This window comes from Nannospalax galili, unplaced genomic scaffold (assembly GCF_000622305.1).
Source record: "Nannospalax galili isolate Female #2095 unplaced genomic scaffold, S.galili_v1.0 scaffold886, whole genome shotgun sequence".
Lineage (NCBI taxonomy): Eukaryota > Metazoa > Chordata > Mammalia > Rodentia > Spalacidae > Nannospalax > Nannospalax galili.
In genome coordinates, this window is record NW_008355971.1 from 365792 (window position 1) to 382988 (window position 17197).

The window sequence follows — 17197 nt, forward strand, 5'->3', positions numbered from 1 at the left end:
CAACTGTGGGCTTCTGTAAAATCCGAAACAAATACTGTCTTATTTCAAAGGGAAGAATCGGGCACACCTAGCAAAACCAAAGTCCAGCAAAGTAGCTCGAGGCTGGACATCTGGGATTCACTCACTATCTTCTGGTCTCCAAAGGGTACTGGCAGCTCCACTGCTCTGACTCTGTAGTCCACAGTACACTCAGCTCGTCTCACAGACCCAGGCTGGCTCCATTCCACACCTGCCGCTGTCCTTGGTGGTCATCCCATGGTCCTGGCATCTCCAAAAAGCTGGGGTCGCCACTGAAACTGAGGCTGCACCTTCACCAATGGCCTCTTCTTGCCTCTTGGGGTGCAAAGCCTCAGATTCTCTCCATGACCCCTTCAGTCCTGGGGTCTTCACTGCAACTGCAGCTGCACTTTCACCTATGGCCTCTCCTGGCCTCTGAGAGTGCCAAGCCTCAGCTGCTCTCTGTGACCCCTTCACGCTTTCAACACCAGAACCATGCAGGAGACTCTTACACATTACCAAGTCCGGCTTCCAGCTTGAGATAGAGGCTCGGGTCCCCTCTGTGTGCTGACCCTGAGGAAATACCTCCCAAATTTCACCATAGTGATGCTGGTCTCTCGTTACTTACAGCTGATTTCTCAGCCCCAGCTAACCAGCATCAATTGTCCCAGTAAAGCAAAGGGTTTTGCTTCAGGTTCTGGTCTCTTCTTAATCACAGCTGATTCTTCAGCCCCAGCCAACCAGAACCCACAGATTCTCAATCCAAAATCTCACATGAACAGCCCTGATAGTCTCCACTTCCTTTTGAAGCTTCACAAGCCAGGCCTCCAACATCTACAACTCTCAGTATAACTGTTCCAAGCTCCACAGCAACAAACTCTGAGCACGCAGTGGCTTTTCCAGCCCAAAGTTCCAAACACTTCCACAGTCCTCCCCAAAACACCAAGGTCAGGTCTGTCACAGCAATATCCCACTCTCTGGTACCAATTTCTGTTCTAGTTTGTTCTTCATTGCTGTGACAAAATACTCTGACCAATACCAACTTGGGGAGGAAAGGGTTTATTCAGCTTACAACTCCCAGGTCGCAGTTCATCAGGGAGCCCAAGGTAGGAACTCAGGGCAGGAACCTGGAAGCAAGAGCTGGAGCACAGGCCATGGAGGAACGCTGCTTACTAGCTTGCTCCCCTGGCCCCTGCTCAGCCTGCTTTCTTATGCAACACAGGCCCACCTGGCCAGGGGTGGCACCACCCACAGTGGGCTGGGCCCTCCCACATCACTCATCAAGAAGATGCCCTTCAGACATGGCCACAGGCCAGACCAATAGAGGTAATTCCCCGATTGAGGCTCCCTCAACCCAGGTGTGTCAAGTTGATACTAAAGCTATCCAGCACACCAACATCCTCAATCCTTACCTCCTTTTTAAAAGGGTGTTGGGGATTTTGTACATCAAACAATACTGTAAAGATGGCAAAATAAAAAATTATCTTAAGGTTGACTCATGTATTAAGAGAATGAGGCCCTTTTAAAGGAACTATATTACTGTTCAGAATTTGGGATCATCAGTGTTTTCCAACCAAAACTAAGCAGGCTATATAAGTCAACAGTTGTGAAAGGATTTAAATTATCTATAGATTAAGACTGAGCAATAAAGTTGCTTATGGCTACCTCAGAGAATAAAAAGGACTTGGCATTTCAAAATATAATAAGTAACAATAACATTAATCTTTGTGTTAACTGTATGCAAACTCTGAGTAAGAACACCAACACTGCAATGCCAAATTCTCTGGAAAATCTTAATTCTACAATGACTTTAAACATATAATTAATTAGCCATGGGTCTAACAAACCTGTTGTTGAATAATGAATGACCCACTAAAAGAGTGGGGAAAATATGTAGTAGACGACGATGCCCTACAATAGTAAATTAGAACACACTTCAGCTGGGCATGGTAGCATATGCCTATAATCTCAGCACTTGGGAGGCTAAGGCAAAAGGACCATGAGTTCAATGTCAACCTGAGCTACATAAGGAGACCTTGTCTCAGAAAACCAAAGGATGAAAATACAGTAAAGTAGTAGAGTACCTGCCTGCAATGCTCAAGGCCCTGGGTTTGATTCCTAACACCACACAACTATTTAAAAAAACAAAAACAAAAAAGCCCAAAAAGCACATTTCATTTGTTACGCAAGTTTTGGGTTTTTAAATTTAGGATTTTACACACACACACACACACACACACACAGAGAGAACCACACTGGATTTGTTATGCCGAGTTCATATTTTCAAATTTGTGATAAAAATTTACTTGACTCTAACGCATCATTGGTTGAGAGTTCAAATATCAAAAATGCTAAAATGTAAAACAAAAAAAATCATAGAATAAAATGTGCTAGCCTCCTGTATTATAATAAATAGTACCATTCTAAGTACTAATATTCTGGATTTGGTTGGGTTTGTGTGTAGGTTTATGTGTATTTGAGCATGAATATACGTGTGTGTGGCAATGAAAGGACACCTCAGCAGCCATCCAGATTATTTTTAAAGAAAAGGTCCCTGGAGAGATGGCTCAGTGGTTAAGAACACTGGCTGTTCTTGCAGAAGACCTGGGTTTGAATCCCAGCACCCACATGGCAGCTAACAACTGTTCCTAACTCCAGTTCCAGGGGATCCAACAGCCTCTTCTGTCCTCCACGGGCATTGCATGACACAGGTGCACTTAACTACATGCAGATAATACATGCATACACATAAAAATAGTAAATAAAAAAAATAAAATGAAATAAAGGGTCCTTAACTGGCCTAGAACTCACCAGTTAGGCTTGGCTGGATGGCTAGCACTGTTCAGGGATCTGCCTGTCTGACTCCCCAGTACTAGAATTCTATATGTGTACCACCAAGCCCTGCATTAACACACACACACACACACACAAACAAAAACAACACACAAAAAAACAGGTTCTGAGGACCAAGCTCAGATACTCATGTTTGTAAGAGATGAGCTTTACCAACTGAGCTATCTCCCTGGGCCTGTTGGATTTTTGAGACAGGATCTCACTATGAAACCAGGACAGCCTCAAAATCTTAATCCTCCTGCCTCAGCCTCTAGAATGCTAGGAGGCATGAGCCATGCATAGCATATGGAAATATTTCTGGTAGAATAGTTCAACATCTGATAAAACACATGAATCCATTACAACATTTTATGGGCACAGGTTTCTCTCAGCTAGTTAACTGTGAGAAATAACTAGAAACACTATTAAGTCATCTTGGAGGGAAAAAAAATCACCTTGTACATCATAGCTCATTTCTTTCAAGAGAATCGACATCAACAGATCATATTCAGTGTCTTGAATAGATTGCTCTATTCTGATACTAGGAAAAAAGACAAGTCATTCATATTACTACTATGTATCACTAACTTTTACCATTTATTTTATAAGCTACTAGTGTTTTTAAAAACAAAAAATTGTAAGCTAAAGGCCTCCTCTAATCAATACCATCCCTCCCAGTCCCAGTATCTTGTGAGCAATAACACTAAAAGGAATTTAGCTTATCTTTCTAATCCATTTTAAATGCTTTTACATACATATGTAGATACATATACACGCATTTTAACAGTTCTGTTCTTTGTAAATGATTTCATTCCAAATTATGTGGGTATAGTATACAATATATTTCATCATCTTCATTTTTTTTTCACTAAACACTGTCTTAGGTAACTATGTTACACAATAGATTTACTTTTTAATTGCTATTCCATTATTTGGATATATCATATCTTATTCATCCATTAACCCACTGCTGAGTAGCTAGGATTTCAGTTTATATGCATGCTTTTTTAATTTACATGTATCTAGAGGCTTTATAACCAGAAATACAACTGTAGTACCTTTTTACATTTTAAAAACAGGTTCCTCACCTTAAAGTTCTAGATTAACTTCCTGCATTTTCTTTTTTTAAAAAAATATTTCTAAGACAGTCTCAGGCACCCCAGGCTTATCTCAAGCCTGCTATGTAGCCAAAGCTAACCTTGAGTTCCTTATTCTCCTGTTTCTGCCTCCCAACTACTAGGATTATAGGCATGCACTATCATGCCCAGCAAAAGTATTTTGTCTCAGTGGTTTCCAAGTTTGACTTTTTCCACAATTCAGTGTTTAAATCCTTTGGAATACTGTTTATTATGTTGTAGTATTATAATTTTCCCCAAGTCAAACAGTCCAAAAACAGGTGAGGAGGCTAACTCATGATATCATGTCTGACAAGCACCAAGTTCACATCTATCTGTGGCTCTTGTACCTGGGCACTCTTTTATAACCTGTTTGCCCATCTATGTATGCACTAATGCCATGCACTTCTTAGTGATTAACTTTATAGTATTTTTATGGGTGTTTTTTGAGACGGGGTCTCCCTAGTTGCCCCAGCTGGCTTGGAGTCACTATGCAGTCCAGGCTGGCCTCAGTCTCAGAGAGATCTGCCCACCTCTGCATTCCAAGCCCGGGGATTAAAGGCACGAGCCACCATGTCAAGCAACTTTTTCATATATTATAAAGTGTTATTTTATTTTTTAAAATATTATTTTATGTGTATGAATGTACTGCCTACATGTAAGTGCACCCGTGTCATGCAGTGCTGCGGAGGTCAGAAGAGGGCTTCGGATTCCCCTGGAACTGGAGTTAAGGATGGTTCGTAGCCACCATGTGGGTGCTGGGAATCAAACCTGGGTCCTCTGCAAGAGCAGTCAGTGCTCTTAACTGCTGAGCCACCTCTCCAGCCCCCCAAACAGTGTTATTTTAAATACTAATTATCTGAACTATCTGGGGTTTTTTTGAGACAGAGTCTCACTATGCCCACACTACCCTCAAACTCTAGATGCTCCTGCCTCAGTCTCCATAGTGCTGGGACTACAATTAATATATGCATGGTATATGGTGAGGGTATTCTAATATTTTTCAAAATAATTTTTGCAATCCAAACTTATTAAAATCAAATCTCACTATGTAGCTCAGGGAGGTCTGGAGATCAGTATCAAAACCAGTCTGGCCTCATTATGGCAATCCTCCTGACTCTGCTTTCCAAATGCTGGGATTATAGTCAAGAATCACCATGCCTGGCCTTCACTGACTTCTATTTCACAAGAATTTTAGATCACTTCTATAAATATTATAGACATTTTTTGAGGTTATTTGGAACTGTATTCAGTTCATGATTTTTCAGAATTGAAAATTTTATGGCACTGGGTTATCTATTCATATATATTTATTTCTCTCCATTTACTCAAGTCATATGAGCTCCAACAAAGCTTTACTCTTTTTCCAAGATCGTTTTTGACTTTACATCAAGGTATTTTAAGTAAACAGCAATGCATCATTTAATATACTTGGTGTTTCTCACCTGTATGACCTCTCTTATGTATAGAAAGGGATGCTCTTTGAGAAAATGCTTTCCCACATTCGTTACATTCAAAGGGCTTCTCACCAGTATGACTTCTCATATGTATAATAAGTAATGAGCACTGAGAGAAGGCTTTTCCACATTTATTACATTCATAAGGTTTCTCCCCTGTGTGACTTCTCACATGAAGAGTACGGGATGAGATTTGAGAGAAGGCTTTACCACATTCATTACATTTAAATGGTTTCTCTCCAGTATGAATTTTTTCATGTTCGAGGAGGTTTTGCCTATGACTGAAGGCTTTTCCACACTGATGACAATGATAAGGCTTTTCTCCAGTATGAATTTTCTCATGTTCAGTAAGATTCGATTTCTGACTAAAGGCTTTCCCACATATTGTACATACATAAGGTTTCTCACCAGTATGAATTCGCTGATGTCTAATGAGGTTTGACATTTGAATAAAAGCTTTTCCACATTCGTTGCATTCATAAGGTTTCTCTCCAGTATGAATTTTCTGATGCGTAATTAGATTTTCTTTGCGGCTGAAGGCTTTTCCACACTCATTACATTCATAGGGTTTCTCAGCGGTATGACTTCTCATATGTACAGTAAGGGATGAACTTTGAGAGAAGGCTTTTCCACATTCACTACATACATAAGGTTTCTCACCTGTATGACTTCTCATATGTATAATAAATACTGAGCATTGAGAGAAAGCTTTTCCACATTTATTACATTTATAGGGTTTTTCCCCTGTATGACTTCTCATATGCAGAGTAACAGATGACATTCGAGAAAAAGCTCTACCACACTCATGACATGCATAAGGTTTCTCCCCAGTATGAATTTTTTCATGCCCAATAAGATTTTGCTTCTGGTTGAAGGATTTCCCACATTCTTTACATGCATAGGGTTTTTCTCCAGTGTGAATCCTCTCATGTTCAATGAGATTTGATTTCTGACTGAAAGCTTTCCAACAATCCTTACATGCATAAGGTTTCTCCCCAGTATGAATTCTCTGGTGTCTAATGAGGTTAGACATTTGAATGAAAGCTTTTCCACATTCATTACACACATATGGTTTTTCCCCAGTATGAATTTTCTGATGTGTAATAAGATTTTCCTTCCTGCTGAAGGCTTTTCCACATTCCTTACACTCATAAGGTTTTTCTCCAGCATGATTTTTCTCATGTCTGATGAGGTCAAATTTATGACTGAAGTCTTGTCCACAATGATTACACTTAAAGGGGGTTATAACATAGGGTGAGAAATGGCAAAATGGTGTCTCATTACCTTTAAAATTTTTGTATCTTACATGAGCTTTCTCATAACTAAGTAAGTCTAAATTCTGTCCCAAACCCTTATCAAATGAGTCACAATCATACAGGCTTTGTCTTGAAGTAACAATATCTGAGCTCAGAGGAAACATTTTTGTAACCTTTTTATAGTCAATGACTTTTTCTTTAATCAGAGTTTTCTTGGAGATGGATGTGACTTTCCTTTCAAGTGTTTCCTGAGGTTTCTTGATCTGTTCATCAACTTCCCAAACTTCTAAAACGGAGGACCAAAAATTATTACTTGTGAAATTTTCTACCACTATACTATTCATAACAATTCAGAAATTTGCTAATGTGGATTTTAATCTTTGTTGCTGGTCCCAGTCAACCTTAATAAGAAAGAAATCCAAAATGCAGATGCCCCTAGTTATTAAGGTTTAAGAAGCTAACTCCTATAGACAACATTATGGAAAGAAAACTGCCATTTGTAGATCTAAGTAGCATTGATAGATTTTAAAAGTATCTTTGTATATAATGAAGAAATCAGGAAAAGGAGCAGGATTAAAATAAAGGGGTAAACACACACAGAACTGGAAAAGGGGACAAATGACAAGATAAAAAGAATACTGTTGTTACACACACTGGAAGGTACTGAATGCACATCTTTCCTTCTCCTCCTTTCTAAACATCTTTCCCAAAAGAATAAAGGGCCAAACTTTAAAGGCAAAAGGGATAGAAAGGAATGTATACACAGGTAAACAAGAGATTTGAACAAGGTAGTATAAGATGAAAGGTACATAGGGAATTGTTAACTGGAGAGCAAACATAAGAAGCTAAAGCTGAAGTATCATGAAGATGCAAATAACAAAACACAAGAAGTACGCTGGCCCCAATATAGAATAAGCTTAAGAATCAGAGGATTCAAGTACTCAAAAGGGAGCAATAAATAGGAATAAGGTTAGGGCGTTCCTTTTTAACACTGCTTTTTGACATCACACTGAAGTCTTAGCTAATAACACAAGAAAAGGAAATGAAAGATGTATAGATTTGAAAGAGAAAAAAATGTTAATACCATCTTTGTTCATGTGACAATGTAGTCATCTATGCAGAAAACCTAAAAGAATCAACAATGACAAAAATCTGCTAGAGCCAACTGTTATAGCAAGCTTACAGGATAGAAGGTTAACGGAGAACTGAGAAGACTACAAAACTCTGATTAATAAAAATCCAAGAATAAATAGATACTGCATACTGATAAACAGGAAGATCCAACATTTCAGCATGTTAGTTATTCTTAATTTGATCCAGTTTCCATGCAATTTCATTCTGCACTTTACCTTGTAGACACAGACAAAAAAAAAAAAAAAGTTGAAGCCAGGCGTGGTGGTGCATGCCTTTAATCCCAGCACTCGGGAGGCAGAGGCAGGCAGATCTCTGTGAGTTCAAGGCCAGCCTGGTCTACATAGTGAGTTCCAGGCCAGCTGGGGCTACAGGGAAACTCTGTCTCAAAAAAGGACAAAATAAAAAAAACCTCTGTTCTGAAAAAGACATTGTCATATAAATGAGAAGACAACTGCAGACTGAAATTATTTGCAGAAGATAAATAATAAAGGATTATCATACAACATACACAAAGAACACAAAATTTGACATTATAAAACAAAACCACCTTGCCAGGCATGGCTGTATATGCCTGGAATTCTAGCACTTGAGAAGCTGATGCAGGAGGATTAGGAGTTCAAGCACAGCCAAGGCTACACAGAGATTCTGCCTCAAAAAACCCAAAACCCAAACCACCCTTCTACACACACAAACTACCTGATAAAACAAATGAGCAAAAACCTGGATAGAACCCTTACTAAAGAAAATACAATGATAAGGTAGATAAGCATACAACGCTGTGTTCAGCACTGTATGTCATTAAGGAATTGACTGCAAATTAAAACAGCAAAAAGATACTACTAAGCACCTATTAGAATAACCAAAGTCCCAAACATGGACACCTCCAAAGGTTGACAAGGATGCTGAACAGGGAATCTTAGCTATGGCTGCTGGTAATGCAAGATGGTGCAGTCACTCCGGAGATAACTGGAAATTTCTTACAAAATTAAATATGCCATCAAATTAATTTTTATTACATTTTATTTATTTATTTTGGGGGAGAGAGAACATGACACAGGTATCATGGCATAGGCCAGAGGACAACTTGCAGGAGTCTGTTATTGTCCTCTGTCATGTGGCTCCTTAGCCTTGGTGGCAAGTGCCTTAACCCCCTGAGTTATCTCGCTAGGCCACAAAGCTAAATATATTCTTACCTATGATTCAATAACTACACTCCCTGGTATCTGCCCCAGTGAGTTCAAAACTTAGGTCCATACAAAAATTTGTGCATGTTCACAGAAGCTTTATTCATATTAGGCAGAACTTGGAAAATATTCTTCAGCAGGTGAATGGATAAACTGATAAATCTAGACAATGGAATATTCATAAATGCTGAGACAAAATGAGCCACTGAGTCATGAAAAGATATGGAGGAACCTTAAACACATATTGTAAGATGAAAGACTACCTACTATCTGAACCCAAATATATTAGAAAAGGCAAACTATGGAAAATGAAAAATACCAGTGGTTTCCAAGGGTTATAGGAGGAAGGAGAATAAGTAGGAGGAACATGCAGGATTTTCACAGTAGTAAACTATTCTGTACGATATCTAAACCAGATACATGCCACTACATATTTTCCCAAGCCCACAGAATGTACAAGAGTGAATGCTAAGGTAAATTATGAACTCTGGGCAGTAGTGATGTGTGAATGTCTATTCATTGGTGGTAACAAATATACAGCTGTGGTACAAGATACTGATTGTGGAGGAGCCTGGGAACTATACTTTCTACTCAGTTTTGCTGTAAACCTAGAACAGATTTTTAAAAACTAAGTTTACTATTTATTTATTTGTTTGTTTCAAGATAGGATATCACTATGTAGGCCTGGCTGGCCTGGAACCATGCTCACTTTGTAGACCTAATAGCAAAAGAAATAAGCTGCATATAGCTCCCTAAAAGAGGGGTAATAAGAGGTTAGAATAGGGTACCATTACAAGGTTTGTATTTCTATTGACTTTCAAAAACAAGTGCATGTATTACTTTGAGGAAAACTAAAAATTCACACTAAAAAAGAAAAACTGGGCTGGGAAGATAGCACAGTCAGTAAAGCATGGGGACCCTAGTTCAATCCCTAACACTCGTGTGAAAATGCCAGGCCTCTTGACACACATTTGTGATCCCAGAGCTGGGAAGGAGGAAACAGGAGGATCTCTCAGGCTCGCTGGTCAGCCAGCCTAGTCTAATTGGTGAGTTCCAGGCCAACAAGACTGTCTCAAAGGAGGTGAATGGCATTTCTGAGGACGACCTCTAACACTGTCCTCTGTCCTCCATACTCATGTGCACTCATAAGAACATGTATGTGTGCATGCATTCTCATGCACACACAAAAAATAAAAACGAAATTATATAAAAGGAAAAAGGAAATTATGCAAAGCTGGGTGTGGTGGCGCATGCCCTTAATCCCAGCACTTGGGAGGCAGAGGCAGAGGCAGGTGGATCTCTGAGTTCAAGTCCAGCCTGGTCGACATATCAACCCTGTCTCAAAAAGAAGAAAAGAAGAAAGAAGAAAGAAGAGGAGGAGGATGAGGAGGAGGAGGAAGAAGAAATAATAGTAATAAATGAGCAAGAATGAAAGAAAAATCAGAATCCTCTGGAAAGAGCAAAGAAGAAAGCGATTTCCAAGAAAGCAGATTCCTAGGGTCAGTATAGCAGAAGACTTCCTGTTTTAATAGGATGGAGTTAAATACGTCTCCTCTCTAGCTTGCAAATATGAAGAACAGAAAATACATTTTCAATGAAACTAAAAGGCAGCTAAACTCCAATTCCAGAATATAAGGAAAGAAAAGAGAATGGATTGGTCAAGGTAGAGAAGAAACCCAGAGGGAAAGACTTGTTTCTTCTCTTAGACAGGAAATATTGGGAACAGAATCTTGTAAAAACGAATGCACATGTGTTGTTGACACTGGTCGCACAGACCTAACAGACCTGGTCCTGACAAATGTCAGGGAAAGCACAGCTGAGCAAGCAGATGCAAATAACCCTTACTGTGGTAGAAGAGATTACCAGTAGGAGGGTGGAGGAGAAACAATGCTAAAGGAAGCATGCAAATGATAATCCATAATCTCAACTTGGGCCCAGATAAGCCAAATCTGAACACAACCTGGATGACACGGTCAGTGTAAGGTACTAAGGTTCTCTACTAGCTCAGAGCATTTAAAAAAAAAATAGTGAGTCCAGGAGAAAGTACCTTCATTTAAAGATGATAATTAAGAAAAGAACTATATCAAATCTATATGGCAGTATAAAAAGCAAAAGACATGAGTCTTTGGACTAGGGAGTTGCTCAGTAGTGGAACACTTGCTTAGAAAGCACATAGGTGGGGCTTGGAGACATGGCTCAGTGGTTAAGAACACTGACTGTTCTTGCAGAAGACCTAGCTTCAAATCTCAGCACCCACATGGCAGCTAACAACTGTCCATAACTCCAGTCCCAGGGGATCCGACAGCCTCTTCTGACCTCTGAAGGCATTGCACAACACGGGTGCACTTACCTACATGCAGGCAATACATACATACATATAAAATAAAAATAATAAATAAAATTTAAAAAAAAAGAAAGCAAGCACATAGGTTTGATTTCTGATTCTGGAAACAAAGAATATGATAGTGAAGAAAAGAATCTGCAAATTGAAAGGAAAAACTGATCACAGTTGAGCAATACTTCTAATTAACTTCAAAGAAAATACAATAAAACAAAGCAAAACGGAACAAAATTTCTCAACTCTGCAAGCCCTTAATTTATTTGTATAGACAAATTAAGTGATTTATGAAGAGAAATAATCAGACTTCTTTTCCAAATAATACTTGAAAGTGGAAAATAGAGAACTGTCTAAAACTCCAGGAACTATTCACGATAAGCCTTTGGAAAATAAAGTGTGGCTTAAGAATTTTAACTACAGCCAATCCGTATCAAATGTAAACATTTCAGAAGGTATTTTATTATTTTATGTGTGTACATTTGAATATATGTACGTGCAAATGAGTGCATGTGTTTGTGGAAGCCAGGAAGGGTCATTAGATCTCCTGGAACTGCAGTTATAGGCAGTTGTAAGCCACCTGATATGGGTACTGGGAACTGTACATGGGTCCATTATAAGAGCAGCCAGTGCTCTTAACTGCTAAGCCATCTCTCTAGCTCCCAAAAGATAAATTATGGGCTTGAGCTGTAGCTCAGTTGGTAGAGTGCTTGCTCAGCATGCACAAAGCCCTATGTTTGATCCCCAGCACTTGGGAGGTGGAGACAGAAGGATCAGAAGTTCATGGGAGTTTAAGCATGGCCTGGGGTTCTCTAAAGACCCTGTCTTCAAATGAGCAAGCACACAAACAAACAACAACAAAAGTGCATCCTTCCAAACAAATAAACAAAACCCCTAAATTATAAGCTCCATAGAGGCAAATTTTATTTTTTGTGTATTGTTACATGCCCATGCTTTGCACAGTGTTTTATCCTTATAGTTATTACTATAAATATGCCTTCTTTTATCTTCTTCTTGGCTGTGAAATATTCGTGAAAGCTACTGACTTTTATGTGTTAGTTTGATATTCTACCGCCTTCCTGGTCTTGTTTACCATTTGTTGAACTTTCTCAGTTGGTCCTAGGGACCTAGCTGTATCTAGGGATACAATCCTATCATCTGCAAATACAGATGACTGTATAGTTCCTGCCCAATTATTTTAAGTGTGAGTGCTTTGCCTGCATGTAAGTAAGTGCATCATGTGCATGCAGTGCCCAAGGAGTCAAGAGAAGGTGTCAAATCCCCTGGAACTGGAGTTAAGGACAGTTCTTAGCCACCATGTGGGTGCTGAGAACTGAACCTGGGTCCTCTGAAAGAGTAGCAAGTACTCTTAACTTCTGAGACATCTCTTTAGCCCCTTGTTTCCAACTCTTAAAGAACTTGCTTTCTCTCTTTTCTAATATGTAGGTAAATTTAACAATACACAAAAGCTACAAAAGAAAACTTGGAAAGCTCCATTTCTGAAAGATATGAAAACAGGCAGATACGAAGCGTGTTCTTAGAAAACCATCTCACTAAAAATTTTGCCATCTCATGGCAAACTTCTGAAAGTTAATGCATATATCCAGCATAGCCCTAATAAAAATTCTATAGGTTTTTCTCCAAATAAGACAGTTAAATCTAAAATGCATATGGCAAAATAAATAAGAACACCCTAGGTGTGGTGGTGTACACCTGTAATCTCAGCACTCTGGAGACAGAGGTAAGCATATCTCTAAGATTGAGGCCAGTCTGGTCTACATATCGAGCTCCAGGCTACCTGGGGCTACAGAGAGACCTGTCTCTAAAAGAAAAGGGGGAAAAAAAATAGCCAAGGGAACTATGGAAAAAAAGAAGTGAAGAGGACAAAGTGTGGAGGATAAAAGGATACTTAATTTGTTAATGTGGACAAAGTGTGGAGGATAAAAGGATACTTAATTTGTTAATGTGGACAAAGTGTGGAGGATAAAAGGATACTTAATTTGTTAATGTGGACAAAGTGTGGAGGATAAAAGGATACTTAATTTGTTAATGTGGACAAAGTGTGGAGGATAAAAGGATACTTAATTTGTTAATGTGGACAAAGTGTGGAGGATAAAAGGATACTTAATTTGTTAATGTGGACAAAGTGTGGAGGATAAAAGGATACTTAATTTGTTAATGTGGACAAAGTGTGGAGGATAAAAGGATACTTAATTTGTTAATGTGGACAAAGTGTGGAGGATAAAAGGATACTTAATTTGTTAATGTATCTTTTGAATAATCTGAATTAAAAATTTTTAATTATTTATTATTTTTATTTTGTGTGTATGAGGATATAGCCTGCATTTGTTAAGTGCACCCATGTCGTGCAGTGCCCACAGAGGTCAGAAGATGGTGTTGGATTTCCTGGAACTGGAGTTATGGATGGTTGTTAGCTGCCGTGTGGGTGCTGGGATTTGAACCCGGGTCTTTTGTAAGAACAGCCAGTACTCTTAACTGCTGAGCCATCTTTCCAGTCCCAGAGAATCTGCATTTTTAACCAAGCATATGCAATGTTTTCAAAATATTGAAGAAATGAAGATGTGAATAAGCAGGAAGGAGACACCACAGGATTTCTAAGACAGAAACTTAAATTGTAGGCTGTGGAACTGTGAGGGTTATGAAGTACAGTGCAAAGTGTGATTTGTTATAACACAGGCTAAAGCTTTTCAAAATGGAGGGAAGCAAAGAAATTAAAGGACTCCAAGTATGAAATAAACCTGATTTTGAAATACTACACTCCATGAGAAACTGAATGTGTAAGAAAATAAAACCATGAACTTGAGAGAAGAAGGCTGAAAGGGAGGGAGGGACAATGATCCTGAAAGTAAGTTGTGAAGGCATTAGGGAAGGTGGGCATCCTGAAATCAGACAGGGTTACTGACCCTCTAAAATCTGAAGAAGGAATGTAACTTCAATAGGGCAGAGTAATACCTGGAAAGTCACAGAAATCTCAGGTATTCACACTATTTGTCACTCTAGAAGACTAGGCCTTAAGGCAGTCTTAGAACTGAAACGGCAGCAACCCTCACTGACCAGCTGCCACATGCTTTCTCACTCAGGCTGCTTTTCACTTATTCACCTGGAGAGTCCCGCCAAAACATTTCTTCCTCCAGCACCCACGGCTCCTCTTCTTGTTCTAACTTGAAGATCACATCTGGTTTGGTGACTTCACACCCTGTTACAGGAAACAGCAAAGAACTTGCAGGTTAATGATGCTGGAGATGATCATATGGAGCTGAGTCCCGGGGTCAGCAGGGCTTATGAAGGATGAGGATAAAGGAACTCCACAATGACACCAAGTATCATATCTACTCTGAAGACTGGAGCACATGCAGTTATGAAGGGAAGGCTAGGCTCATCCAGCAAACTAGAGTCTCCACACACTGCAGGACTGGAAAGGAATTCTATACTAATTGCAATGCTACCCTTACCCACTGTAACTAGGTTGCTATAGGTCTCCAGCATCACGTCCCGGTACAAGCGCCTCTGAGCAGGTTTCATTTGCTGCCATTCCTCCTGGGTGAGGTCCACAGCCACATCCTTGAATGTCACTTTTCTCTGTTAAAAACAGAACCCCAATTAATCTGAAGTCATCCAAATTAGGGGCTGTGATATAAATAAGAATTCAGAGCCCAGTATGGTGGCACAGGCCAATCTCTGTGAGTTCAAGGCCAGCCTAGTCTACACAGCAAGTTTTAGGCCAGTTGGGGCTACAGGGAGACCCTTTCTTGAAAAGAAAAAAAAATGGTCATGTAGAAATAAATCTTACACTTTAAAAGGCTATGATCTCCATTTCTAAAAACTGATACCTTAATACTTTCAATAAATGAAAACACCTGTCAAGACTAAATTAAGACTATGCAGCATTATTAAACTTAGAACTTAAGAGGACATGCAATAAAAGAAGAGAATGATAAGCAGCTTTTGTATTGTTTTAGACTGAGTTTCTTGTACTCCAGACTGGCCTCAAACTTGCTATGTAGCTAAGAACAACCTTGAACCCCTTATCGTCTTCCTCCACCTCCCAAGTGCTGGGATCACAGGTGTGTGCCACCACACCCAGGTTATGTGGTGCTTGGGGTATACTCAGGGTTTTAAGCATACTAGTTAAGCACTCTACTGAGCTACATCCCCAGCAAGAATAGTTAAAGTGTTTTAAAGTTGTGACAAGAGTTTTGTGTCTTACACAGTAGTGTGATAGATCCAATGGACCAGGTCTCAAGAAGAATGTTTTAAATTAAAATCTCTAGAAACATCCCAAGGGCACACACAGCAAATATTTGTTCAAAAGAATCTATTAAAACTTAGTAAAAATTCTGATAGTCTGCGAATGTACTGACCAATAGCCCTGATGAGCACAGACCCAAAAATTCTCAACAATACACTAGTATATTAACTTCAACAGAACACTGCACTATTATACACCATAATCAAGTGGGATTACCCTAGAAAAGAATGGATGGTTCAATATAACATAAATCAATGCACGCAACATAATATTCAACAGAATGAAGAATAAAAACTGTATGATCTCAACAGATGTAGCAAACACATTTGATGAAATTAAGTATCTCTTCTTGGTAAATAGCCTCAAAAATTAGTTACTGAAATAGTGTATCTCAACATAGTAACAAGCATCTGTATATGACAAACACACAAACTTACATCACCCTGAATGAGGTTAAAAAATTGAAATTCTTTCCTCTAAAATCAGGAAAGAGACAAGAGTGCCACAATAAAACAAGGCAATTTGAATAGGGGACTTCAAATTACCACTTTCATGGACATGTTTTATACGCAGAGAAACCTTACATGGCATGTACAAGGTACTGGATTTGAGTCTCAGCATGGAGAGTGAGAGAGCAAGAGTAAGCGAGGAAGAGGGGAGAAAGGGGGAAGGGGAGGGACAGAGAGAGAGAGAGAAAGACAGAGACAGAGACAGAGACAGAGACACAGAGACAGAGAGGAAAAGCAAAACAATCTTGAGAAGAAACAACAAAGGAACAACACTTTGAATTTGGTGGGGAGGAGTCTTCTTGTAGCCCCAGCTGGCCTGGAACTCACTATGTAGGCCAGGCTGGCCTTGAACTCACAGAGCTCTGCCTGCCTCTCCTGGGATTAAAGGTGTGTGCCACCCCTGGCTCAATATTTCAAATTTTAAAACTTACTACAAGCAAGATCTAGGGGTCCAGGCCTGTAATCCTAGCTACTTGGAAGGCTGAGGCAAGAAAATTGCGAATTTAAGGCCTGCCTGGGAAACAGTGAGTTCAAAGTCAGTCTGGGTAGCCTGGTGAGATCCTGTCTCAAAGTAAGTAAAAAAAATGCTGGGTGTGGTGGTGTGTTCCTTTTATCCCAGCACTCAGGAAGCAGAGGCAGGCAGATCTCTGTGAGTTTGAGGTCTACATAGTAAGTTCCAGGCTAGCTGGAGCTACAGGGAGATCCTGTCTCAAAAGATCAAAAAAAAAAAAAAAAAAAAGAAAGAGAGAGCTGAAGATATAGCTCAGTGGTAGGACTCTTTCCTGTACCAGATTCAATCCCCAGTCCTATCCCTAGCCAAAGAAAAATGAACTACAAAGGTAAATAATCAAGACAGTGTAGTACTAGAATAAGGCTAGACAACCTCACATTATCACCAAATTGTTTTAGCTCGGGTGACAGGATAATTGAGTAGGAAAAGAATATTTCTGTGTGGTATATATGTAGTTACATGTGCACAGGTTCACAAGGAGGCCAGAGGTGTCTTCCTCAATCATTCTCTACCTTATTTTTTTGAGATATGTTCTCTCACTGAACTGAACTCACTGATCTGGCTAGCCTAGGAGTCGTCCTGTCTGCCTGGTAGTTA

At 39.5% G+C, this 17197-nt stretch overlaps 1 protein-coding gene across 4 annotated transcripts in view; it reads right to left on the bottom strand.

Annotated features, from left to right (window-relative positions):
- Znf568 (zinc finger protein 568) overlaps positions 1–17197 on the bottom strand; it is a 72341-nt gene that overhangs the window by 37728 nt on the left and 17416 nt on the right. For 2 of the 4 annotated variants that reach the window (XM_017803391.1, XM_017803390.2), the window contains exons 5-6: positions 14784–14910; positions 14432–14527 (exon numbers count right to left, since the gene is read on the bottom strand). In XM_017803391.1, coding sequence (XP_017658880.1) covers positions 14432–14527; positions 14784–14910 — 223 coding nt within the window. Of the gene's footprint in view, positions 1–4679; positions 6944–14431; positions 14528–14783; positions 14911–17197 lie in introns of those variants that run through there. The other 2 variants (XM_017803392.2, XM_008853861.3) reach the window with 2 other exon arrangements.